The following is a 27,529-nucleotide window of genomic DNA, read 5'->3' on the forward strand; positions in this document are numbered from 1 at the left end:
AACATTTTTTTTTTCAGGCATCGAAAAGTAGGTATAGGGACTTCCCTGGCAGTCCAGTGTTTAAGACTCCGTGCTCCCAAAGTAGGGGGCATGGGTTCCATCCCTGGTCTGGGAACTAAGATCCTGCATGCCCCACGGCGTGGCCAAAACAAAAGAAAAAAAAAAAAAGTAGATATAAAGCAACTTAATACAGTTATTTTGGGAAGACTTGTTTTAGGAATGGAACTTCATTTCTTTCTGAGGAATTTTTTTTCCTGTTATACTTCCTTAAACGGGTAGTTGTCTCTGGAGAGGAAAGAGCAAAATAGAGGTTTTCTTTTATCAGCTCTTCTTTGGTTGCATAAAAAAAAAGGGCTGGGTATTTTCTTTTTCATCCTCATCTCTGTTTCGAAGACAACTGAACATTGATACCAATCTGTGTTTCTGCTGCTTGTGTAAAAGAGAAACCATCCTATGCCACCAGCACCCACTGTTATCTGGTTTTAAATGTCAAGTACACTTCAGCATAGGAAGAAAGAAACTGAGATAACATTCAAAGAGGAATATATTGGAGACAGAGTCCAACAATCTAAGTGTATCTTCCAGACAGGAGTTAGGAGAAGATTCATCAACAGAAACCTAAAACATTTTGCAGTTTCTGACTTATCTAACCTTCTGATTTATAGCCACATATCATGTTTATATTAGTGTTTTTCTATGTTCGTGCTATACTGATGAATAATGGAAAGGTAATTCAGCTACTTTAAACTGAAGCGTTTAAATCGGTTCAGCTATGACACTCTGTCTTTATGTCAGTCCTTTCAAGGTCTAGCCTCAGATTCTCTTACTGGCTTCAAGGATTTTTTGTTTGTTTCTTGCAACAGATATTTATACCTTGACAGTTCTATGATGTATAATTATGTATAGATGGTGCTATATGCTTTTCATTTACACAAATAATCTGGCCTGCTATTTATACCAAGTACAGCGGTTCTCCATTTCAGAGAGAAAAAAAGATTGACACCTTTTGTCTTTCTTGTCTATTCATGGTTAAGTTTGCTATTGTTTACAAAAAAACTACATTTTTAGAATCAGCGCCATTCGATGGTTCTACATGTTGATAGTGTGCTTTTACTATCATAATGTTTATTATTATAATATTTAACATAGAAAGTTGAATTAAATTTAGCACCTTTTTTGAGACAGTTTTTTAATAAGCCATCTAAACATCTTCCAGGAAAACTATTTACTATAAGATTTCACAAATCTTATTTCTTAGGACATTAATAGGTATTACGAGTGCTCAATAGATAATTATTGAAAGAATGGACAAATGAATGAATGTTTAAGGAATACAGTCGTAAAGTTAGCAGGATTCTTTACTAGGATTATTTAGCTATTATTATGCGGAATATAAGTTTTTTAAAAACATATTTGATCATTAATATTTTGCTAAAAATAAAAAGCAATTATACTTTTTAGCCCCCAAATCTATACCTGTGTTTTATATCACATGCGGGCAATCTCATATAGGACTGCGTTTGCAGGGCAGCTGTGTTCTAATTACTGTGCACTGCAGCTGCAATTCAAACTGCCCATCAAAAGGCTGGACTGTGGCCTTGTATTCCACTAATCCAAACTGAAGGATAGCTCGAAGTTCTCTTAACTGAATTATAGTTCACAGTATGTTAATCACAGTATATAATATCATAATTGACTGTTCAATATCTTAAAAGATGATATAATTTAGGATATAATTACAACTGGTAATTGGAGAAAACAGTAGTTACTTTTTGATATCCAGTTAATCTTCAGGTACTTTCTAATTTTTCTTAATCTTACTTTAGGCACAAAGTTGTAACTCTTCAATACTCATGATTCCAAAAGCCACTTAATTTCTAGAGTTAGGGCTTTGAGACAGCTTATTGGCTAGAACCTAATTATGTACTTTTCATTTAGTAGGAATAATCTTCAAAATAAGTGGGATACTACACATTGTCTTCTATATTATTAAAAACGAGGTTTTCCTCATTCAAACAATTGTACCTCCACTATAACTTTATATTACATAAAATAGTTCTCCCCAAGAACAAGAATCTTACTTCTGGGCTTCCCTGGTGGCGCAGTGGTTGAGAATCTGCCTGCCAATGCAGGGGACACGGGTTCGAGCCCTGGTCTGGGAAGATCCCACATGCCGCGGAGCAACTAGGCCCGTGCGCCACAATTACTGAGCCTGCGCGTCTGGAGCCTGTGCTCCGCAATAAGAGAGGCCGCGATAGTGAGAGGCCCGCGCACCGCGATGAAGAGTGGCCCCCGCTTGCCACAACTAGAGGAAGCCCTCGCACAGAAACGAAGACCCAACACAGCCAAAAAATAAATAAATAAATAAGCCTACACCTTTAAAAAAAAAAAAAAAATCTTACTTCTTAGGAGGACCTAAATTTAAACCCAGAAACTATGAAAATTCAGTTCCACTTCCTTCTCGTGCAACTACAGTTGACCCTTGAACAACACGGGTCTGAACTGTGCTGGTCCGTTATACATGGATTTTCTTTCGATAAATATATAGTTGGCCCTGCATTTCCGTGGGTGTCACATCTGCAGATTCAATCAACCCAGGATCACAAATAATACATGATCCAGTGTTGACTGACTCCTTGGATATGGAGCTCATGGAGTTGGAGGGCTGACTGTGGAATTTGAGCATACATGGATTTTGATATACGTCCTCGGTCCTGGAACCAATCTCCTGCAGGTACTGAGGGACAATGGTACTTGAGGTCTATATTCATACTCCAAATGAGTTTCTATCGTTATTATTATTGTTATTTCTGTCAGTGTTGTTGTTTTAATTCTACTTGTTTTAGTTCTACTTCTTTCTGTATCTACCCATAACGTACTGACTACCTTAAATAGTTTTGCCTAGGTAAAGCTTTAAAGATAAATCTGAAAAGTGATCCATGGGAAATTGTAATATGTAAACCCGTTATTTAGGATTAATAAGGTAGAATTCTTAGCACACGTGTTTAGTGTATGTGAAATTGCCATATATTAATTTATTCAACAGTGACTTGGAAATATAAGGATCACCGAAGGAGAGTATCACCTTATTTAGGGTTACTGGACCAAAAGGAAGAGGCAATTAGTGCAGCCTGAGGTAGCTGGAAGGATTGGAGAGGATTTCCTGGGAGAGAGGGTGCACTAATCCAGGCTTAAAGGATAAGTATAAATGAGCCACATTATGTCAAAACTCACATATATCCTGGAGAAAATTATGGCCAGTGAATGCGATAAGATATGTCTAACCTATTCTGCTATTATACTACGTGTTTTGTTTGTCTTACTAAGGCAGGTGGCACAGTGGGCTGGAGATACACCCCTGGAATTCATGTATTTAAGAGTAAGCCCAGGTGCTTTTTGTGTATGTATGAGTGAGTTTGGCAAGATATTTAGAAGTTCTTGATTTGTGTAATACAGAAAATTTTACTTTTCTAGTTGAAATTGAATGTAGACCATCAGAATGCCTTTTGTTACCTCAAGAATGGAATCTGGGAAATTTGGTTGATAAGTGAGATGTAGGTTTTACTAATCTTTCTCATACTGATAAAATTTTGTGGTTCTAAAGATTTACTCAAAGTCAAAATCTCCAATTCTTTTAGCTTTGAAAAGCATTGGAGTTTTACAGTTTCCTTGCCGCTATGTATTATGCCAGTAATTTTAGGTATTGCCTTTATGTCAAGTTACAGCACAAGAATTGATTTTGTTTGGAAACACTACCTCCTATATTATACTTTCATGGCTAATACTTATTACACTTAGTTTGCCAGATCTTGAATATTTTAAAAAGGTGAAGGGCATGGAAAAGTCTTTTAAAACTATGTAATTGACTGTAGGTTGTATAACTTTTAACATATCTTCAGTGGTATGTATTATATCAGAATTTTTATTGTAATAGACCCTAACCGCAATATTTGTAAAAAATTGCATTTTGTAAAGGTTACTTAGATACCTAGAGGCAAATTGAAGACATTCTATAGTTTTGTTTTGTTTTTTAAGAATGTTCTGATGTAATACAAATTATTGTAAGCAAATATACAGTTACATATTTTTTATAAATTTTCTTATAAATTATATCTAAAAACCCATTGTGTGCTCTCCTTAAATGGTCATAAGAGGAGACTTTTACATACAAATTCTTAAAATGATGACATTAAGTTCTAAGTATATTATGTGATAATGAAATAGGATGGGTTTTATAGTGATAGTTTGGTTCTGAAATATTAATCAAATTCCCTACATGATATGGTTGTGAAGCAAGACCTTGGTACTTTTGTGACTTATTATCCTGATATTGAAGGGAAAAGGACAGGCAATAAGTAGCATTGGGAAAAAATTATTTTCAAAAACACAATTTACATCTCTCATTTAAATGACGATTCTCATTTTACTGATTCTATTATCCTACAAATATGAAACTCTTATAGTTGAAAAACATTCATTTAAAAAAAAGAAAGAAGTTTCACAGTAAGGCAAGTCATATTAGAGCTTGAATTTGTGACTTTAAAAAAATAGATGATTTTTTCAAAGCAAATATAAAATAATAAATTGTGTATTTCTTTCACTAAAAAAATCTTAATTATAATATGTAAATTATATAAATTATAATATATAAAGTACACCAAATAGGTAACTATAAAATATGTATCTTAGATAACTATAGAAGATGCCAAGTATCTAAAATATATTTATAGAATTCTGTCAACAATCAAGACATTAACTATAAAATAATATAGTAAAACCCTTTCCCATTTTTAGATGATTTTCATGTTTATAAATGCATTTGAAAGTAAATTTAATAACAGTTTACTACAGTGGAATTGAACTATTTTTAAAAGCTCTTTGGTATCATAGTGAGATAATTATTTCTCGGAGATCAGATTTTGTTTTACTTTAATTTGTTTTCCTTGTAGTTCACAATTTTCCAAATAAAATCACTTCCATGGAGTGGTGGATGAGAGGGTGGGAAAATTTTCCTGAGCCCCAGAGTAGAGAAGTGTAAAATAAGGAAAATGTTGAAGATAAGATTCTGCAAACATATCAGAGTATTGATGTTGTTTATATGATGAATTGCCTGGAAGACTAGAGATAAGGAACTTATGTTTTTTAAAAAATATTTGGTTGATATCTGTTAGACACAGGAAGACCAGCCAGTTTATGAGGTTTTCTAAATTGAGAATCACTTCTATAATATCAGGGGACAATAAATAAAAATTTGATCTCTATCTATATAAAATATTTTTGATAATTCTGTGCCCTCAACTTTCTGACAGCTTGAGTGCTCTGGCAAAGAAAAATGATTGCACTATTAATTCAATCATAGCAAATTAAAACTTACAATATCTACAATTAAATGAGTAATTGCAAAGTGAAAAATGTATACAGGTACACAAACAGATTTTGTTGCATATCTTTATATGTATGTGTGAACATGGGATTTTTTAAGCAATAATTTGAGTCGCTCTCTGCTGAACTTTATTGTACTACGTTCATCTCTATATTTAGCAATTCTAATTCTTTTTCTTACAGAAATGATCTTTAAACTGGATCTTAAATGACATGTGAAAACAAAAGTAGAGAAGGCAGGGAGAAACATGGATGACATTAATGGTATGGAGAAAAGTTGCTGAACAAAGGCAATCAACTCAGTCATTTCTTTTTATGATTAAACAACTACTTTCAAAGTTTGTATGAGCAGATTTACATTCATAGAATATCTACATTCTTGAAAATTTTGGAGAAGGAAATTCTAACTGTTGTAGGGAATAGGAGTCCTTACTATTTAATCTTATTCCCTAAGATCGTAACCTAATATTTTACTGTTGTAGCTTCAGTGAAAAGAACATAGGTAAATACAAGTATATTTAAAATTTTAACCCTATTAAAAGATGATGCAATATGAAGAAAAGAGCACTAGACTAGAAGTCAGGAGACTGGAATTCTACACCTTCTAGCTGTGTGACACTTAGAAAATTAATTTAGGTTTGAGCTCCTTATATATTAAATAGGAATGTTAAACTAGATGTATAATGCTTTTTGTAGCACTAAATTTGATTATTCTTTTGATATGAGATGCAAAGGAGATTTCTTTGAAGAAGTGATGTATTTTAAGGCAAGATCTGGAAGGTGGGTAAGCAACACTTTTTCGTGCAGATAGAAGAACATATGTAAAGTTCCTGAGGCAGGTTGGAGCTTGGCACATTTCAGGGCCTGAATGAAGAACTGTGTTTGGAACTTAAAAAACAAGGAGGTAGTTGTTAGAAGATGAAGTGTGGTGAGGCAGACAGTTGCTAGATTATGGAGAACCTTGTTGGTTATGTTAAGATATTTGGATTTTATCTTACCTTTCCCCATATCTTGCCTTTCTGATACCCATCACTTCAGCTACTAGTGAAATCCTCCTCATATGTGAATTCATATCGAAATGTAAAATATCAACACGTTCTTATAACCACTTATCCTCCTGTGGAAGGATGGATACTGGTTTCATCCCTTCCAGAAATACAGCCGAATATCCAATTATAATACAATTTGAGATACAAGTATTTTCCTAAGATGACACTTTCAGTTAAACAATATATTTTGAAGGAAAACATAAGAAAAGTACATAGTTTATTCATCAACCAAGTCTTTTTGTAGTTAGTTCCCTAAACATTTTTTTATTAGGTTCTGGGATGCCAGTTCATGAATATAGATTTATACCTTCATGCCTGTCTTAGAATTATTCAAAGCTAAGATTTAATTTACCATAAATAACCTGGGCCTTTTGGAAATGAGGTTTAAATAACAATAAGTTTCCCGAAGTATGGTTTTTAAAAACACAATATTATTTTCTTCAAATCTACTTAATGAAGCTTTGGAAGGCAGTTGTATACATATGCTTATTTATTATGCTGTACAAATGGAGATTACTTTTACTTTTCATTCCTTGGAAATCTAGTTCAGAAATCATAGGCACATTATAAAGTGTAAATCATTGCGATCCCTAATGACCGCAGATATTTGCTATCATGAAAGGTGTCAGTACACTAAATAAGGAGTAGCTCCTATGACAGGTAAGAGCATCAGTCTTTTGCAACTGACATTTTCTTGTATTTTGTTAGCAATTTGGGCCATTATGTTGGGAAGTTTTCAAATGATTTGAAGAATACATATGGATGGGAAGAAAATATCTCAGTATCCAAATGATAGTTTTAGTTATAACCAAATGATTAAAAAATAATGAAAATACTTTTATTTTCTCTTCCTGGTAAGGAAGAATTTTTTAATCACTGTATAGTTTATGTCAAGATATATATTTTCCCATTAAACTTATCTGTCATACTAAAAATAGAATTGCAGCAGAACTTTTGAACTAGCTTGGTAGAAAATTTCTTTCACACAAAGGATCCCAGTGACAAAAGTACAGAGCCAATTCACCATAGTAGTTTGAGTCAAACGTTTTAAATACCAGTTGAAACTCTCCAGTTTCTCAAGTTGAAACTTTCAAGAATATATTTAATGTAACATTTATGAATTTTGCTGTTAATTTTACTCAAAAGCTTTATTATCTAAAACGTACAGACTAAGAAAGGCCCATAAGTCTCAATTTGACTTTATCTAAATGTTACTAAATTTTCAATTATAAAGACTTGGTTGGCATTTATAATCAACAAGGTAAGTAAAAATACTACTGAGCAATTCTAGCAAAGATTCATGGAGATGATACAGAGAAGGTGAGTATATGAATCTGCTCAGTGGAGATTACATTGTCTTTGTTTTTTGTTTGCAGTAGTTATGGTGATTAATGAACCACTGTATCGGGCTTCAGTATCTTACCCTTTGTGTGTGTGTGTGAAGTGAACGGACTATCTGTTTTGATATAAAGCACGTTTCTTCAGTTTTCTGGGCAATAATAATTCAGAGTGTTGGCAGACAGAGAGCTATATATCCTGAAGTGCATGAATTGCATCATCTCGTGAGCCCTGCTAATGCAGGAACAGGAGAGCACCTGAACCTTGCTCTACCCTCCTGGCCTTATTATGGGTTGTCTGTGCCAGGGGAAACTATGACTTCATATTAGAGACTTTTCTCCTTTTCTTATCAATTACAGGGATGGATTTTTTTTTTTAGGTGTATTTGCCCAGAGACACATGGGTATTTTTGGCCCAATCATAGTCTATTGTTAAACACATTAGTATTCAAAATATTTAATAATTGTAATTCCCCAGGCACCAATCAATCAGAAATACAGTGACCATAAATATAGACTAGGGTACCTGTGCTGGCCTGTGCCACTGAGTAGCAGACCTGATTAACAGCCCATTTTCCTAACTGACTCAACCTAATGAAGAATGGTTTTGATGATTGTGGTGTTGCAGCCCACTCTTTTGCATGGAGAAATAAATGGATTTGTTTTCCATATGGGAAAGAATATTAGCTGTTATTTTTTGGTATCAATTATTAAGCAGTTAATGTTCATGGTGAGCCTCTTGAGGTCAGTGACAGAATCCTATGAATCTCTGCAACATCAGCCCCCGTTGCTCTGCTGGACACAACGCGGATGTTTTCCATAACTGTGACGTAACGCCATCATTCTCTTTCTTGTTGGAATTAAGGATAGATCCACACTTTTGAAGTATAAAACGAATGGCTGATTTTATCTTCTAAGTACATTTCTGCATGTACTCCATTCGTAACTATCTGAAATAGCAGTGATCCTTAGATGTGTAAATGCTAAACTGTAATCCTTAGAATCTCAGTGATTTCCTGAAATCAGTTGCAGAGCTTCACACTGGTGTGGTTTCTGAAAGCTTTTTCAGTCTTTATTGATGTTTAGATACATAATTGGACAAATAGGTTCAAAGAAACAGCAATCTAATTAAAAGGAATTATTAAATTGTTAGTTTATTTTATTGTAAGAGTGCTGGGAAATTTGGAACCGTGGGTGGCAGCCCTGCATTACATAAAAATTCACCTTCCAGAAAAATGTCTGTGTACAAATGAGAGTTGTATGCATAGATTATTACAAAGAATTGTTTCATTCATTCACTTATTATTGTATTCATTTATTCAACTTCATTTATACAATTATTTACTGAGTCAGCCTAATAGGTGCCAGACACCAGGCAAGTTCACAACTTAAACCTGATAAATCTTTGAAAATTCTGTTATAACTAAAATATTGTTACTTGTGCTGTGAATTTTAATTTTTATATTTTATTTTATTCTTATTGGTCTTAGACACTAAAATAAAATAAAAACCTTTAAGAATGATTGTATAGCTTACTACAAGTTATATATAATTAAAATGAATCAGTCATATCAGATAAAATATATTTTATTTTTTAAATTTTTTATTTTATATCGGAGTATAGTTGATTAACAATGTTGTGATAGTTTCAGGTGTACAGCAAAGTGATTCAGTTATGCATATACATGTATCTATTCTTTTTCAAATTCTTTTCCCATTTAGATTGCTACATAATATTGAGCAGAGTTCCCCCGTGCTGTACAGTAGGTTATTGTTGGTTGTCTATTTTAAATATAGCAGTGTGTACATGTCAGTCCCAAACTCCCTAACTATCCCTTCCCCCCTGGTAACCACAGGTTCTCTAAATCTGTGAATCTGTTTCTGTTTTGTAAATAAGTTCATTTGTATCATTTCTTTTTAGATTTTGCATATAAGCAATATCATACAATATTGGTCTTTCTCTGTCTGACTTACTTCACTCAGTATGACAATCTCTAGGTCCAACTATGTTGCTGCAAATGGCATTATTTCATTCTTTCTAATGGCTGGGTAATATTCCATTGTATATATGTACCACATCTTCTTTATCCATTCCTCTGTTGATGGACATTTAGGTTGCTTCCATGTCTTGGCTATGGTAAACAGTGCTGCAGTGAACATTGGGGTGCATGTTTTTTTACGGATGTATGCCCAGGAGTGGATTGCAGGATCATATGGTAGCTCTATTTTTAGTTTTTTAAAGGAACCTCCGTACTGTTCTCCACAGTGGCTGTATCAATTTACATTCCCACCAACAGTGCAAGAGGGTTCCCTTCTCTCCACACCCTCTCCAGCATTTATTGTTTGTGGATTTTTTGATGACAGCCATTTGACTGGTGTGAGGTGATACCTCATTGTAGTTTTGATTTGCATTTCTCTAATAATTAGCGATGCTGACCATCTTTTCATGTGCCTCTTGGCCATCTGTATGTCTTCTTTGGAGAAATGTCTATTTAGGTCTTCTGCCCATTTTTTGACTGGGTTGTTTGTTTTGATGATATTAAGCCACATGAAAACATATTTTAAAAATGAAAATATAAATGATGCTTTGTGTAATTATAGGAATGGTTTTTTTTTTTCAATTTTTGTTTTTGTTCATTTGCTTGTTTGTTTTTCACATGAGATGCAGGATCTTGTGACTAAGAGCTCGAGTGCACTGCCTGCGTTCAAATCTCAGCTCTGTTGCTTGTTTGCTATGTTGCCATCAGCATGTACCTTAACCTCTTTGAGATTCAAATCCCTCAACTGTGAAATGGGTATTATAATACCTCAAAGAGTTGTATGAGTATTAAGTGGTTTAGCATATATGAAGTCCTTACAGGACTACAGGAGATACATTAATTATTATTGTATATATATGCATGTTAAGTGGCTAGTAGGAAAAAAAAATCTTATCCTGCTTATGTACTTAGGTTGGTTCATCTCAGGTCAACTTCTTAATAGCTATTCAAATTTGAGAAGAATTACTTATCTGGGCCTATTTTCTCATATGTAAAATGAAGATACTCATTATAGCTACCTCTTGGTTTTGTTCAAGGTTTGGATAAATTAACACACAGGAAGTGGTTAGCACAGTACTTGGCCCACAGTCAATCCTCAAAAAATGTTAGCTATGACTATTTATTTATTATTTCATTGTAAATGTAAAGTGGCGATAGTAATTAATATGATCACTTCAAATAACAATTGTGATCATGAATATACCCATGAGACAAATAAACAATTGTGTGATCCAAAAATGTGTTTCTTTGTTAATTATCTGATACTTTATAAATTGTTATACTATTTGTGAATAAACAGATTTGGATAAAATTAACCAAGGACATATTTTTTTTATTTGTGTCTTTGCCTGACCTTGGTGGCAGGCTCCAAGGCAACGCTGTTTTTTCTCAATTTAGGTTGCCAAGTGACCTTGTCATATACTTCAGTAAATAATATACATAAAAGCTATTGAAATTGAGCATAAGTTTCATAAATATCCTGAGCTATGTTATAGTATTGCCATTATTGTATAGGCCCATTAGTTTTAATGAATGGAAACAAATTTATAAAAACTCATTAAAAATGACTATTTTCGTAGGCTGCTCTTTTCATACTATTTTTATATCTACCTCATAGGCACATTTGGAAAATTGTTAATCTTAATATCTTTTCTTTATATATACCTTCAATATAAGCGTGTTAAGTTATTTTCAAAATGCAGTATTTAAAAATAATTGTTTATATCAAGTAGAATAAAATAAGTATTATTTTTCCACATATTACTATGCTAAAAATTTAATGATTATTTGATAAGCATGCTAATTACATATGAAGTTATGCATCTCTCAGTTATTTTACTATTTTCACATAAAATCCTATTCATACTAGTCTTTCTTAATCCACAAAATGGTTGAATCCACAATTGATTGATTTAGTAATTTAAAATAATAATTACTAAAATTATTTTATCCCAAGTTTTGGTTTCTTAATCTTTTCTTTCCAGTTAATTTTTAAGCATATTTTCAGAAAATCTCTATATGAAATTTCTCTTTCAGTGATTACTTTTGACTTTCAACATTTTTAAAAGAGTTAAATAAGTGTAAACCCATTGTTATCATGTATAAATTAAATTCCAGTTGGGGAAAAAAATCACATTCTAAAATAGTGATTGTCATTGAACCTTATTACCGCTACATATAAAATTGACAAATCATTTCATAATTTTGACAGAAAGTTTCAGAATTTCCAAAGACTAATGTGAAGAAATAATGAGAGTCACAAGGAATTTTTTTCTAGCTCACTACTGACATTGATCAACAGCTTGGAAAATACTGCTCTGAATATGCTACCTAGTAATTTTTGTTCATTTTTTTCTTGTTAGGAACCTTTCCCTGAAATTAACAAAAGAGATTGATCCGGAAGCCAGGTGTCCCCATATCAGGGGAACGCCCAGCAGTCCATCTGCAGATTGGCCCCTGCCAGGTGTGGAAGAAAATGGAGGCATCGATTCTCTGCCATTCAGACTGATGCTACAGGACTGCACAGCCGTCAAGACATTATTATTAAAGATGAAAAGAGTTCTACAAGAGGTAATGGTTTGCTCTAAGATTAATGTTTTCAGTGCTGGTAGATAGTGAAGTCTGTAGACCTGGTTAGTCCCTGCTTCTATCAGTAGTTAACTGCATAACACTGGGCAGAGGTCAGGTATCCTCTTGGAACTTAGCCTTTCTCATATGTCAAATGAAGGGTTTGTAGTTCTGGTTTATAAGGTACTCTTCAACTCAAAAATTCTAAGCTTCTGTGAAGGAATTAAAAAAGAATAAATTGATACCTAGTCTGGGAAAAGTCAGATAAAGAGAAATGGGCATCAGCTGTTAGGTTTTTAAAAGGCTATTGAGAGACCTATTAACTGGACTTCATTTTAATGATATTGAGACTTTATATGATACCATAAAAGTAGTTTATTTAGTCATTTTTGTTCCAATAACAATTAATCTAGTAAAATTTCATCTAAATGTTTGATTGATTTTGCCCATTGACTCCAGGTGCCCTCTTTCAGTCTATGCTCAGTTAGATGATGAGCTAGTCAGGAAAATACGCAGTGGAGTCTTTCATCTTTATGGTCAAGAATCAGCCATTCTTTAGGATTCAAGTATGTTATGGTTTTATTTTTATAATTGCAACAGTTATTTTCTTTGGAGGATTTCTATAAAAAGTGTAAACATTATTATTTCAAAGATGTAAAATGAGGGGACCAAAATTTTAAATGACTTTCCTCCAGTGGGTGTGAATTCAGAACAACAGCCTGAGATTTCTGACTCTCAATTCAGTGACATTTTATCATGCCCTATTATCATTTAACTGATTTCTCATTATTGAAAAGGGATGTTAATGAATAGTGTGAGAACAGAAAAATATAACTATTTAGTATGAGTAGTATATTATGACTCACTTACAATGTTGACCACTGATATTTCCTTTTCTAACACTGATAATAATAATAGCAACACTAGTGGCTACCACTAGAGGCCAGAATTGAATCAGGGAGAGAGAAGGGAATTTAAGAGAAGTGATTGTCATAGACTATTAGGGACATCCAGTCATGTATTCCTGTCAGCTATTAAAGTAATAACTGGAAGAGATCTCTGCATCCCATACCAGTTTATATCTCTGGGGTGGTCTTTGTGTCTAGAATCTATGCAGTGGTGTGTAGGAGTGGTGTGCTTATACATGATCATTGTTAGAATTTCAGGAATTTTATGAGCTGACAGTTAAGCACAGGCATTAAAAAAATTAAATTATATACACTTATAATGAAACAAATTATATTTTTAAAAGGGTAGTCAGTACTCAAAACTCTACATTTCCTACTAACTTTACTATATTTTACTATTAATTACACTTGTGAGCTTGTTTACATCTATTGGATCTATATGCAGAAATACTATATAATAGCTAATGTGCATATTTCCCAATTGTACATTCATTTATGTCACTTTGTTAGCTTGAAATCAGCCACATGGGAATATCATGCCACAGAAATTGGCAAACAATGCAAGGTAGGGCTTTTAAATTTTGGAGAGCTGTTGTTAACTATTTACCAGTACACCGCTATACGTATTACTATATGGTTTCTATAGCGACAGCATAAGTGTTTCTTTCTGCACTAGTCCAGGCTTCCTGACCTTTTGCTTGACATGTAGTCTGAACCTCTCTGAACAACGCAAACTTAATAATAGCTGTTATAGTAAAAGATATTAATCTCAAAGTCTGTAACAGTCAAGTATTCAGTTTTCTACCTCTCTCTTTGGTCTGGATTTTAATTTTAAAAAATCAAAAAAGTAAAAGGAAGTAGGAAAAACTGACAGGAAGAGTCAAGGGGCTTTCTTATGGTACTTGATTTTATAATTTAAAAATACACAGTGATATTCACTGTAAAGTCAATATTCAGAATATATTGAGATTGTTTTTATATTTCTATCTGTTTTTCTTCATTAAAGAGTATTTGAAGAAACTGAAGAGAATTGACTTTTAAAGCTAATGTAAAATGAACAATAATTACATCTGTTTGTTAAGCCCATTCAGAGATCAGGGGGTCTTACTGTTTATGGTCAGCAAGAAAAGCAATATTATTATATGATTAGCATTAACATCTGTTCTAGAAAAAAGATATTCACAATAGATGCCTTTAAAGAAAACTGAAATATTCTCGAAGCCATGAGTTTTTAAATGGCAATTCAGATTTCATTGCTGAATTTAATTCCAGCTATTCATTTTAGATCAATAATACCTTTTTTAACATAGACAAATAGAGTTTATTTCTATTAACTTATTTTTATGATGCTTAGTAGTCCTCCTGTATATACAGATAATTTCTTTTAATAGATCTTTATCGGAGTATAATTGATTCACAATACTGTGTTGGTTTCTCTTGTACACCAAAGCAAATCAGCCACATGCATACACATGTCCCCATATCCCCTCCCTCTTGAGCCTCCCTCCTATCCTCCCTATCCCACCCCTCTAGGTCATTGCAAAGCACCGAGCTGATCTCCCTGTGCTATGCTGCTGCTTCCCACTACAGATCATTTTTAACTGCAGAAGATCCCAATTATTTTATTTTTAAGATGAAAAAAGTCATTAATGAGTTTAGTGTATCACACTAGAAACCACTCCTATTTGAGATTTTTCCTAATGCTACTCTGTTGACATCTTAGATTTTAATTCTGAGATAGGTCAAGAGTGAATAATCTGAATGGAAGCTCACACTGCCATTTTTATTCCCCTTCTTTGGAGATCATTTGCTATTACAACCCCAAATATCAATTCCTTTATTTAAAAAAAAAAAAAAAAAATGGCTGGCTTTGGGCCCTAAGAAATTCTGTTGTCACTTTATTTTTTCATATTAATGATTTAAAAAAAGAAGTGACTGCAGCAAGGGAGAACTATATAAATTTTTCTTCCTTCTTTGTTAACTTTTTCACATAACTCCATTACCTGTAAAAGAAGAAAATATTTGATACAATATCTGCAGAAATAGTTTTTGTTTTGATGTTTCGTTTCAGTTTGTTCTCTTTTTGTTATTCTCTTATTATAAAATTTGTTTGTACTGTACAGTAACTGACCAAGAAGACTACGGGGAAGGGATTTTAGGTGCAGTGCATAGTTTCTAGTAAGATAACAGCTAATAAGAATGTTTATCCAAGATTGTTTGCAATGCTCCTCCACCCAACACCCTTGCCTTTTTAATTTATATTTAACAAATGTTCCTAGCAAATTTCCTGAATCATATAAGACATTTTTTTAAAGTTAGATAAATGTTAAACAAATTTTAAAAATGTTGATATGATCAGGCGAATCTAACAAGAAAATTAGATTATTGAAAATCAGAGAACTATTTGTTCGAGAATCAATATCATTTACAAGCTCAGGTAGTTGACATAAACATTTGGGTTTGCCATTGAATAAAGAGCTCTTACCCATTTTTCTTTTTTTCTCAACAAGCTAGCAGTTCGAACTAATTTTATTATCTCTAAAAAATAATATTGGGAAACTTTCAAGGATAATTTTAAATGTAAACTTCTTATTTCTTTTATTTTTAAATACAATACATAAATATATGACAAAATTTGGAGTGTTTTGAACTTCACCATAAATCATTGTATAGTGGGGATTTCTTAAAGATTTTTTTCTTTTAGCACATTTTGGTGAAATGATTCCAAAATCTATGACAACATTCTTATAAACTAACATTTTCCTATCAGCAAATCTCAAAAGCAAATGAAAAGCCTGTAGGATAGGAACTCCGACGATGGATAATTACAGAAGGAAAAAGCAACAGTGGAGAGTCATGAAGTATGGAAATTCACCAAAAACAAGCAATTACCCATGTAAATCTAGATAACAATATAATAATTAGACTGCTCTTTATATTTATCTTTTGAAAATAACAAAATTCCAAGTTTCTGCTACCTACCTTATGCTTTTTTGCTTGCATAAAAATTTGTTTAAGATAAAAATTGGAAAAAAAAATACACCACAAAAACTGCGAATGCAAGAAAACTAGAGTGGCTGTACCCATGTCAGGTAGATATAAAGAGAAGATGTATCACCAGAATCAAAGAGCTACATTTCATAATGATAATACAACATTATAAAGCATTTACACTCCAATAAAGATGTGAAAAAAAATAAAATAAAACACACACATGCACACACACACACACACACACACACGAGTCAGTTCATCAGGAAGACATAACAGCCATACATGTGGATGGCCTATGTATGTAACTTGTAAATATATGTTGCAAAATCTGACAGAACTAAATGAAGAAGTAGGTACTTCACAATCATAGTTGAAGATTTTAACTCTTCTCTCAATAACTGATAAAAGAACTAAAAATCAGGAAAGTTTCAGAAAATTTGAACAACATATTTAACTTCTTTAGTAATGACTGACTTTTACATAACAGAATTATACCAGCTTTTCAGTGCGTGTGGAACATCACCAAGACAGAGTATATGCTGGGTCAGAGAAATATCTCAATAAATTTCAAATGTAGACATCTATGTAATACATTTTTTGAGAACAGTGGAATTAAATTAAAAATCATGAATAATCAAGTAACTAGAAAAACATCAAATATTTTGAAATTAAACAGCAAACTTCAGTATACCCCATGGATCAACTTAGAAACCTCAGGGAAATTTTAAAGTGTTTCAAATGAGATGGTAATAATAATAGAATAAAACAAAATTCATGGGATATAGTTGAAACCATGCTTGGAGGGAAATGTATAACTTTAAAAGTTTATATTTAAAGTAATAAAGTGCCATAATTAATAACTAATTTTCTCCTTAAGAAGCTAGAAAATAATGGCAAATTAAACCCCAAGGAAGTAATAGAAATAAATATAAAAAACAAAATTAATAAAATGAAAACAGACAAATAATAGAAAATTTACGAAGGGCTCAAATTGGTTCTTTGAGAAGTTAAAAAAGAAAAAAGACTGTAGAGGAAAAAAAGAAAATAAGAAATACAAATTACTAATATCAGCAATGAACTGCTGGGAGAAATAATCACTACAAATCTTATGGGAATTAAAAGGATAATAAGGAAATGTTATAAACAATAGTATGGCAATAAATATGACAATTTGGATGAAAATCACAAATCCCTTGTAAAATACAACTTTCCATAATGACACAAGAAGAAATTAAAAATCAGAGTAGTCCAATTTCTATTAAAGGGATATATTTTATTATTAAAAAAGAGAAAATGATCCCCATAAAGAAAATCTAAGTCCAGGAGGTTTCACTGGTGCATTCTGACAAATATTTAAGAAAGACTTAAAACTAATATTATGCAAAAAAGTTTAGGAAATAGAGAAACAAGATATGCTTCTCAACTGTTTGGTGTGGCAGACATAGGACTATTATAATAACCTGGCAAAATCTTTATAAGTAAAATGAAATCACAGGAAAATTTCTCATATATATATATATATATATATATATATATATATATATATGGAGAGAGAGAGAAAGAGGGATGCAAAAGTCTTTTAAATTAGTAAATAAAATGGGCAATATAAAAATATACAATGGCCTATTTGGTTCTATTGCAAGAGTGCAAGGTTTGTTTAGCATTCAAAAACCAGTCAGTGCGATTCACTATAGTACTAAACTAAAAAAAAGAAAAAGTACATGAGCATATTCATAGGTGAAGAAAACATTTGAAAAAATCAAACATCAATTTATGGTTAAAAGAGAGAAAAACTGAACACAGTGGTAGTAGAAGGGAACTCCTATCCCTACAGCTAATACCCATACTTAATGAGGTAAAACGGAAGCTTCTAATACTATTAGCAAAGCAAGAATGTCCACTCTCCCCACTTTTAATGAACATTGTGCTGGAGGTTCTAGCTAAAAATAGGCAAGAAAAAGCATTAAAAGCATAAATATTGGAAAGAAAAGATAAAACTACCTGTATCCGAAGTTGCAAGATGTTTGTATAGATATCCCTAAGGAATCAACAAGAAAGTTAATGACAAGCCTAGTAGGAATAATAAGTGAATTTAGCAAGGTCAAAGGATACAAAGATAGAAGTTTATAATTAAATTATGTATTGTTCCATAGCAAATTATCTAGTGGACTAAAACAGACATTTGCTGTCTCATAGTTTTTGTGGTCAGGAATTTGAGAGCAGTTTACATACTGCTTCTGGCTGAAGGCCTTTCGTGAGGCTGCACTTGAGACGTCAGCCATAACTGCAGTCAGGTGAAAGTTTGACTGGGCTTGAGGATTAATGTAATGTGGCAGGAAGGTTCAGTTTTTTACTACAGGTGGTCAGAGCCTCAGTGCCTCACCATGTGGACCTCTTCATTGTGTGACATGGCAGCTGGCTTCCCCCAGAGTATGCAATCCAAGAGAAAGAGCATAAGAGGAAATAAATGATATCTTCTATAACGTAATCTTGGAAGTAACATACCATCACTTTTGTAAACTGTATTGGTCGCAAAGACCAATCTTGATTCAGTGTGAGAGGGCACTATACAAAGGCCTGGGTACCACGAAGTGAAGAACATAGTGGCCCTTCTTATCCAAGCCACCATAGTCCACCTTTTGGCCCCCAGAGATCCATCTCTCACAGTCCAAAATATACTTACCCCCTCCCAAGGCCACCCAAAGTATCATTCTATGACAGCATCAGTTCAAAGCACAGAATCTCATTAGGTAAAACATGTGCAGTTTTAGATAAGCCTTAAGTACAGCAACCAAAGTACAGTTCTCCATTTGAAGACCTGTGAACTAATGCACAGGTTAGTAGTCCTTGATTAGGACTCAAAGCCTGAGAATAATTCTCCTTGGCTTTTAGTTCCACCCTTTGTACTCTTGGTCCTACCCTTCAAGTCATCCTTTCTTTTATTATAACATTAGCACATGTTTGCAGCTGAATAGTTTTCTCATCCTTATTTGTGTTTGCCTACATTGGTATCCAAAGGCCTCTTTTAATTTTGTACTGTCTCTGTCCCTTTAATTCGAAACTGTAAAGTGTTTCTGTGAATATAACTCTTAAATTTCTTTTTAGATCTCTGTGAACTTTATTAGGGATTCACTCCATTAGACAAAAGCCACACCCATTAATCTCTTCAAGATAAGCTCTTCTTTTTTTTTTTTTTTTTTTTTAAATTTTTTTTTATTTATTTATTTTTTATTTATGGCTGTGTTGGGTCTTCGTTTCTGTGCGAGGGCTTTCTCTAGTTGCGGCAAGTGGGGGCCACTCTTCATCGCGATGCGCGAGCCTCTCACTATCGCGGCCTCTCTTGTTGCGGAGCACAGGCTCCAGACGCGCAGGCTCAGTAATTGTGGCTCACGGGCCCAGTTGCTCCGTGGCATGTGGGATCTTCCCAGACCAGGACTCGAACCCGTGTGCCCTGCATTGGCAGGCAGATTCTCAACCACTGCGCCACCAGGGAAGCCCCCAAGCTCTTCTTTAACTTGAAATAGCTGATGGACAACGCCTTTAAGCCTTTAAAATTTTAATAGTTTGGTTGAGAGCATCTACACACCCTAACGGCACCTTTCGTCTGATTGAACTGGGTTCTCTGCAGCACTAGTTTTCACCTTTCAGAGTAGCTCTGCCTCTAGTAAATAAATTTATAAGGTGATAAAAAATGTTTACATCTGGATTGGTAGAGTTTGTTGCATGAATTTACATTTTTACCAAAGCTTATCAAATTGTACACTTAATATGACAACACGTGGAATGTCATCACATAACTGATAGCACCACTGTCAGTGCTTCCATGTTGTGGAATTTCTCTTCTTCCCTTGGAAGACCTGTAAGTGAACTCTGACCATTTATCACGTAGACTAAGTTAGGGCACTATTGTCACTTCTTACCAGTTGTTATTGGAGCTTAATTTTCTTCTCAATTTTAGAATAACATAAGTTAAAAAAATATATATATATGGGCTTCCCTGGTGGCGCAGTGACTGAGAGTCTGCCTGCCAATGCAGGGGACACGGGTTCGAGCCCTGGTCTGGGAAGATCCCACATGCCACGGAGCAACTGGGCCCGTGAGCCACAATTACTGAGCCTGCGCGTCTGGAGCCTGTGCTCCGCAACAAGAGAGGCCGCGATGGTGAGAGGCCCGCGCACCGCGATGAAGAGTGGTCCCCACTTGCTGCAACTAGAGAAAGCCCTCGCACAGAAACGAAGACTCAACACAGTCATAAATAAATAAATAAATAAATAAATAAAAGAACGTGAATTAAAAAAAAAATAATAAAGATGTGAGAAATTTCGGACAATTTCAGAATGTGCCACATTCTTTAAAAAAAAAAAAATATATATATATATATATATATATATATATATATATATAGAACCCTTTCTTCATACAAAGCAATACATCGCCTGTATACTCCCTGAAGAAACCTCTAGTTTAGATAATGGCATAACTTAGATTCATTGAGAAGAGATAGGTTTCCGAGTAAGAATACTCTACCTACCTGAGGCTTGGCTTTTTATGAGGCTATAAGCTTGATCTGGAAAATAGATAAGAAGGGGAGGGAAGTATATTTCCATGACTCTTTTGCTATGTAAGCAACCTTAACTTTCAACAGTCCTCTGAGAGAGATTAGAGAAGGTAGAGAAAAATTCTTCCCGAATCCTTAATCCCATTTCACCCACAAAGTCCCACTAGAGGAGGTATATTAGAGTGGTAAAAATTACAGTGTTTAAAACCATTGAGATCTAAGTGTGATTCTCACTTCTGCTGCTTAATAGCTGCTACAAGTTGATTAAGGTTTTTGAGTCTCTATTTTATAATATGCAACGTTTACCAACTATTTCATAGAGCCAGTTAAACAGTAAAATGTATATAACAAGTTATCACAGTGAGAGTGTGGGTTTAAGTACCCTTGAACAGGAGCTGCTGCAATGATCTCATTCATTTGTGTGATTAATACTGACCGTTTCAAGCAAGGTAGAATATTTGAGATTTCTTAAACTTGGAAATACAACCAGTAAATGTTTTGAATAGGACAATATGTTGTATTTATTGAATAATAACTCAATATTAATAATTGTTAATAAAGGCTATTACTAGCTGAAGCTGAAAGTGGAAATATTGTTGTCATTTATGTTTTTCTGGGCATTCAGTTGTGCTAGCACATTTGACCTGACATTCCTTGGCTAAAGAACTACTACATGTCAATTGAATTTCCTGTTGACAGTCAATACGTAAGAAAGTTTTTTTCCAAGTGAGAAATAATGATGACAGACCATGGTAGTAGCAGTTGAGACAGAGAGAAGGGAAAAGATGTGTGACTTATTTTGGAAGTAATGTCAGCAGCCACTGCTATGAATTGGAATTGGGTGGTGATAGCAAGAGAAGAAGCAAGGGCGACTGAGAGTTGTTCTTCGAGTACTAGGCAGACATTATTGCCATTTTCTGAGACTGGGAAGACTAGGAGAGGGTTGACCTGTGTGAGACAGGAAGGAAACAAGAGTTTTCTTTTGGCCAGGTTGAGGTTGAGATGCTTATTTAGACATGCAAGTGTACTTGTCAAATAGAAATTTGAATTAATGTGTCTGCAAACCCAGAAAGATCAGGGCTAAAAATATAGATTGAGTATTCATGATTATATACATTCTGTTTAAAGCTATGGAAGAGAGAACTTGTACCTAAAACCAGGGTGGGAAGCTCCAACATTAAATGATCAGAAAGTTTAAAAAAAAAAAAAGAAGAAGAGTGTCCAATGAGATGGGAAGAATACCAAGAGTAATATCAAGAAGCAAGGGAAAACGTTACTTTAAGAACGCCAACTTGAGGAATGATGCTGAGAAGTAAATATGATAAGAAAAGATAAACAGTCAGTGGATTTGTCAATCTACTGATTAATTCCAAAAGCATATTACCCAGGCTTTAGAAATTTCAATATGTAAAACAACCTATACAAAGTATTAATTTATAAAGCTAAAGCCTAAAATAGAAATAGTAACTATTTCCAGCTTGTTCTCAGTTATTAAATTATTGGTTTATTTCTTTGTAAATCATTGGTCTATGAATTTGAAGGATGTGAAAATGAATAATACATGCCCTGAACGAATTTTTAAAATTGTTTTAAGGTAAGACATGTCTTAGTTTTGGAAGGATATTATAAATTGTATTAGGTTAATTAATAATGATGACCAAACGTTCATCTTCCATGAGTACCCTCCATACTGAGGTATTATTTTTTTCTTTAAAGAGTATTACTTCTATTAGCTAAAGTTGTTATTTATACTGCAGAGGCAATCTAATACAGTGATCACAATATACTAGTCTGTACTACGACAGACTGCTCAAATTTGATCAGATCTCAGTAGGTACATATGACTTTGGGCAAAGTGAGAATCCATGAGAATCGGGTCTCTCTCAGAAGCAGAATTACTACGTAAGTGCATGTTCAAAACTACTAGATAATATCAAAGTTTTTCCAAAGTTCTCGTACCAAGTTACTCTCCCTCCGGGTATATTCATGTAATAGAATGCTTTATGTTCACGTATCATCATGTCCCACAAAGAGTGTTTTCAACACAAAAACCAAGTCACAGATAAATTCATACAGAATATAGAGTTTAAAAATATGCAAAGCTAAATAATTATTAAATATTATTAAAGAATATATATTTTTTAAAGTATGGGGATGTTAAACATGGTAGTCAAGGTAAGATTACATGTGTAGAGGTAGTGATTGAGGAGGGGTAGACATGTGCAATTAAGGCAGATATTTATTTTATATTCATGGTATATTTTCTTATGTGTTTCTGTCAAAATCATTACATATACATAATATTTTCTTATATATGTAACGTTGCCTTAAAAAACTCAGTCTTCGCAAATTGTGTGTACTCTGAGTGGGTCCCTCTACACCAACTCCATCCCCTACAATGCTGTTTTCCTCTGTATTTCTCTTCCCATGAAAGTTGCAGAAATATTTTGGCTACTCCTTTGCCATCAGTGTATCATTTGGTATTTATTTAATGTCAAACTAAAAACGAAGTGGGATCAGTGTGAGAAAGGGTATAACAATCAGGCAGAGAATTCTTTCCTGGTATGAGTACTTACATAATCTGCCAGTCATGTGTATTATTTTATTACTTATTAAAAACAAACTACAACCCTGTATTAACAATAACCGCCACCCTCATTGTACCTGAATGATGTGGTTATTTGTGTTATAATCATATTCAATAATTAATCAAATAACCACTAATATGGTTCTGCTATGCATGTTTAACTTTTAATTTTCTTCTTGCATCCAGCATTAATGTCTCAGTTGTAATACAACTCACATACTATTGTGTGATGTGATGGGCTAAATCTCACATCAAGAATTTCAGGCTGCAACATAGCAGATATACAGCAGATGGCGCCCTGCAGGATCCCCAGGGGATGCTTAGTGTGGTCAGTGCTTCTGGTGGGGGAGGGAAGGAGAGAGCGGAGAGCCATTTAAGCAAATGATGCCGTGGACAGCCTGCGATTGTGTTCCTCTGAGACACACTTTTACAGAAACGGTGTTTTATTCAGGTTTGAAAATCAGAAACAAAGGCATATTTAACTACAGTGAAAATGCCTATTTTTAATCGCCGAGTGTATAAAAGATGGTGTTACAAATTCAGACAACATAATGCAGTTGCTTAGGAGTAACATAAACTGTAAAGTGTTCACATGTTTACAGATTAGCAAAGGCGTTTTAACATCCAGTGACTCATTTAGATGCAGGACAGTTATTCCTTAACTATTTCATTTTAACCTTGATGAAAATGAAAACTTGAGAAAACTAGTATTGACTTTTAATATAAATTTACTAATAGGAATACAGATGTTTACTATTTCAAGTATTGTAGTTTAAATAGATTATTTTCTGTTACTGTCTTTTAAAGTGAAATAAGCTCTGTATAGTGGGCTATTAATAAAATCAAAATAACTCATATTTATGACAAATGCATGTGACAGCAAATAGATATATTTGTCTTGTTCTCTTGGTTAGATGAGCTTCTGTAAGTAAGAGGAGATGAGGAGTTTAAAAAGAATAATGAATTATTATGAAAGATTTTATTCACTTACCTCAAAAATAGACAAATATTGTTTTGTTATCCATGGCCTTCATTAGGGGTCAGCAAAGTCTTTCTGTAAAGTCCTGGCCATATAGACTGTATTGCAACAACTCAATTAAGTAGTAGTAAGAAAGCAGATATATGATGTAAACAAATGAGCATAGCTAGAGTCCTATAAAACTTTATTTACAAAAATAGGCAGTGGACCAGATTTGGTTCTTGTTCTGGGCCTGTCATCCCATACTACTTAAGAGAGAGGTATCATGATACTACTTCAAGGCACTGTGTAGTTAAGAGCATTAGTTTAAGGAGCCAGAATATACAGTCTATATCCCATCTCTTTACTTACTAGCTCAGTGATCCTAGGCAAGTTAAACCCTGAAGATAATAATATTAACATATCACTTAAGTGTGTTGAGAATATTAAATATGTTAATATGTTTTAAATGCATGGAACAGTGTTGGACACATATCAAATGTTCAATTTGTATTAGGTATTATTTTATTATCACAAAGTCTGAGGACCACTAGTGACATAAAATGATCATGGATCTAGCATTAGGCAAAACCTGAATTCACATCTTGCTTAGATCTACAATTCAGCAATGTTATTTTATTCTATTTTATTCAGTTTCTTTGATAAGCATTAGGTTTCCACATATAGAATAATAGGATAAAAATTCTTATAAATTTTATTGTGAAAATTAGATTTAAATTGTATCTGGTAGGTCTAAAGGTCTAAATAAATATTAGTTCTCTTCTCTTCCCCCCCTTTTAAAAAATATATTCTAACATTACTTCTCAACTTGTTACCCAGATTGAGATTTGATTCCAACTTCATAGCACTTCCATGATTCTTATTTCCTTTAGAACTGGCCCTTGATTTTGGTGTTCCTATTTCTTTTTTTTTTTTTTTTTTTTTTAATTTCAAATACTTCCTTCACATGAATGTGGGGAAATAGACATTCTATTCACACATCACTGCTGGCAATGTTAATTTGTGGAATCTTTTTTTTTTTTTTTCATTTTTATTCATTTATTTATTTATCCATGGCTGTGCTGGGTCTTCGCCTCCGTGCGAGGACTCTCTCCAGCTGAGGCAAGTGGGAGCCACTCCTCATCGCGGTGCGCGGGCCTCTCACCATCGCGGCCTCTCTTGCCGCAGAGCACAGGCTCCAGACGCGCAGGCTCAGCAATTGTGGCCCACGGGCCTAGTTGCTCCGCGGCATGTGGGATCCTCCCAGACCAGGGCTCGAACCCGTGTCCCCTGCATTAGCAGGCAGATTCTCAACCACTGCGCCACCAGGGAAGCCCCTAAAGTCTGTTTTAAAATCATTTTCTTGCAAGGGAGTCTATTTTATAGAAGTGATTTTCTTAGCTTCTGTTTGCAGCTAAGATATCATTTTAATTCATCTCTATCTTCCCCCAAACAATTCTGCTTTTCCTTAAGGTGGCGCTTTGTCTAGATATAAACTTATGATTTAAAATATTATTTTAATAATGTAATCTAGGATGAAATTTAATATAATTCACAGTTACCTTAGTTATATTATGATATTTATTTCTTATTTAGGGCTTTGCAAAAAGCTCGCAGTCAGCATATTGCTCTGTTTCATGTAACTCTTGGAACATCTACCGTGGTTTGGACACGTAGTTAAATTTAAAGTGTGGTCTAATTCAGTATCTGCTGAAAGTTCTGTGTCCCAATATGCCTCTATTGCTTATGAAACCTAAGGCTATTCTGAATATTAAAGACCCATTTTCTAATATTACTATGCTTCCTCATTTACTACACAGTCTTGAAAAAAATTATTTTGTTTAAGGACTTGGCAGATGCTATGTCAAATTTAACTGCCACTGGAGAGATAATTGTAACCTATAAATATTCTTGAATTGTTTCTTCCGGACATTTCTCTTTACTTAGTTGACATCCAAGACTATCTATCTTACTGGCAAATTGTTTAGTACCTACCAGAGCTGCATTTTTTTCTCTCAAGAAACCTTCAGAAAAGGGAACCATTTTTTTGGTAATGAATAGTGGGCAAAAAAGCACTTAATATTGTGGATACATATAACTCTGTGGACTGCTGGCATTGATTTGGGGAGCAAAAATCCTGCAGATACCATCTACATCTCTGTCCATACAACAAATATAAGAACTCATTGTTGAAAGATAGTCGCATGATGTACTAGTTCAAGTGTGGATTTGAGAATATTGCGATATTAGAGAACAGAAAAGGTACCAGGATGCCAGCTGTGTGTGTGCCCACACATGTGTGTGCATGTGCACAGGTGTGTAGGTGTGTTGGGGGTTGTTGCGTATAATGTATTTGTATGTGTTGTGGTTGAGAGGCAGGGTTGGAAAGTGTCTTAAAAATATGTCCAAAAGGCAAATGCCCTAACTGTGTAGTTGTCATCTATTTGCTTCTTCCCTGGCAAATTGGATTTGGTCCTATTGAAAGATCCTTAAAACCTTGCAAAAAATAACAGGATGCTCATAAAAGACACATGAGGGCATATGTCTGCATTCACAGTCTTACTTCTGAGTAATTTCTTGGTATCCTATTATCATCTCTTACCGGCTTTCTTCACTAGAATCACTTGAATAGATTACCTTCTAAGGACCCACCCCTCCCTGTCTTTTATATTAGCCTTCAGACATTTCATATATTTTTACTACCTTCAGGGAATTCTTGGTTTGTTTGACCAAACAGAGCAGGAGTGACCTGGGCCCCACTTTAAATCTCATAAAGTATCTCCTCACACAGGACTTACGATTTCCCGTCCTTTCCTCCTCCTCCCTACCCCGCCACACACATCCTTTTCTTTGTAAATCACAGCCCAAGAGGAATGGTGTTTTTCCATCAGTGCCTCAGATATTCACAGTCTCTCAGCTCATCATTCATCCCCCCATCAAACTGAAATCCTGGTCATTGGATAATAAGCATTTAGCTTTAAAGAAGACGTGGCACATATATACAATGGAATATTACTCAGCCATAAAAAGAAATGAAATTGAGTTATTTGTAGTGAGGTGGATGGACCTAGAGTCTGTCATACAGAGTGAAGTAAGTCAGAAAGAGAAAAACAAATACCGTATGCTAACACATATATATGGAATCTAAA

The 27,529-nt window shown here is 34.0% G+C and overlaps 1 protein-coding gene across 10 annotated transcripts in view; it reads left to right on the top strand.

The window, feature by feature from the left end:
- Window positions 1–27,529, top strand: part of CCSER1 (coiled-coil serine rich protein 1) — a 1,319,150-nt gene that overhangs the window by 453,908 nt on the left and 837,713 nt on the right. For all 10 annotated transcript variants that reach the window (XM_082461691.1, XM_082461685.1, XM_082461686.1 and 7 more), the window contains exon 6: window positions 12,171–12,378. In XM_082461691.1, the coding sequence (XP_082317817.1) occupies window positions 12,171–12,378 (208 nt within the window). The remainder of the gene's footprint in view (window positions 1–12,170; window positions 12,379–27,529) is intronic.

This window comes from Balaenoptera physalus (genome assembly GCF_965194825.1).
Source record: "Balaenoptera physalus genome assembly, chromosome: 5".
Classification (NCBI taxonomy): domain Eukaryota; kingdom Metazoa; phylum Chordata; class Mammalia; order Artiodactyla; family Balaenopteridae; genus Balaenoptera; species Balaenoptera physalus.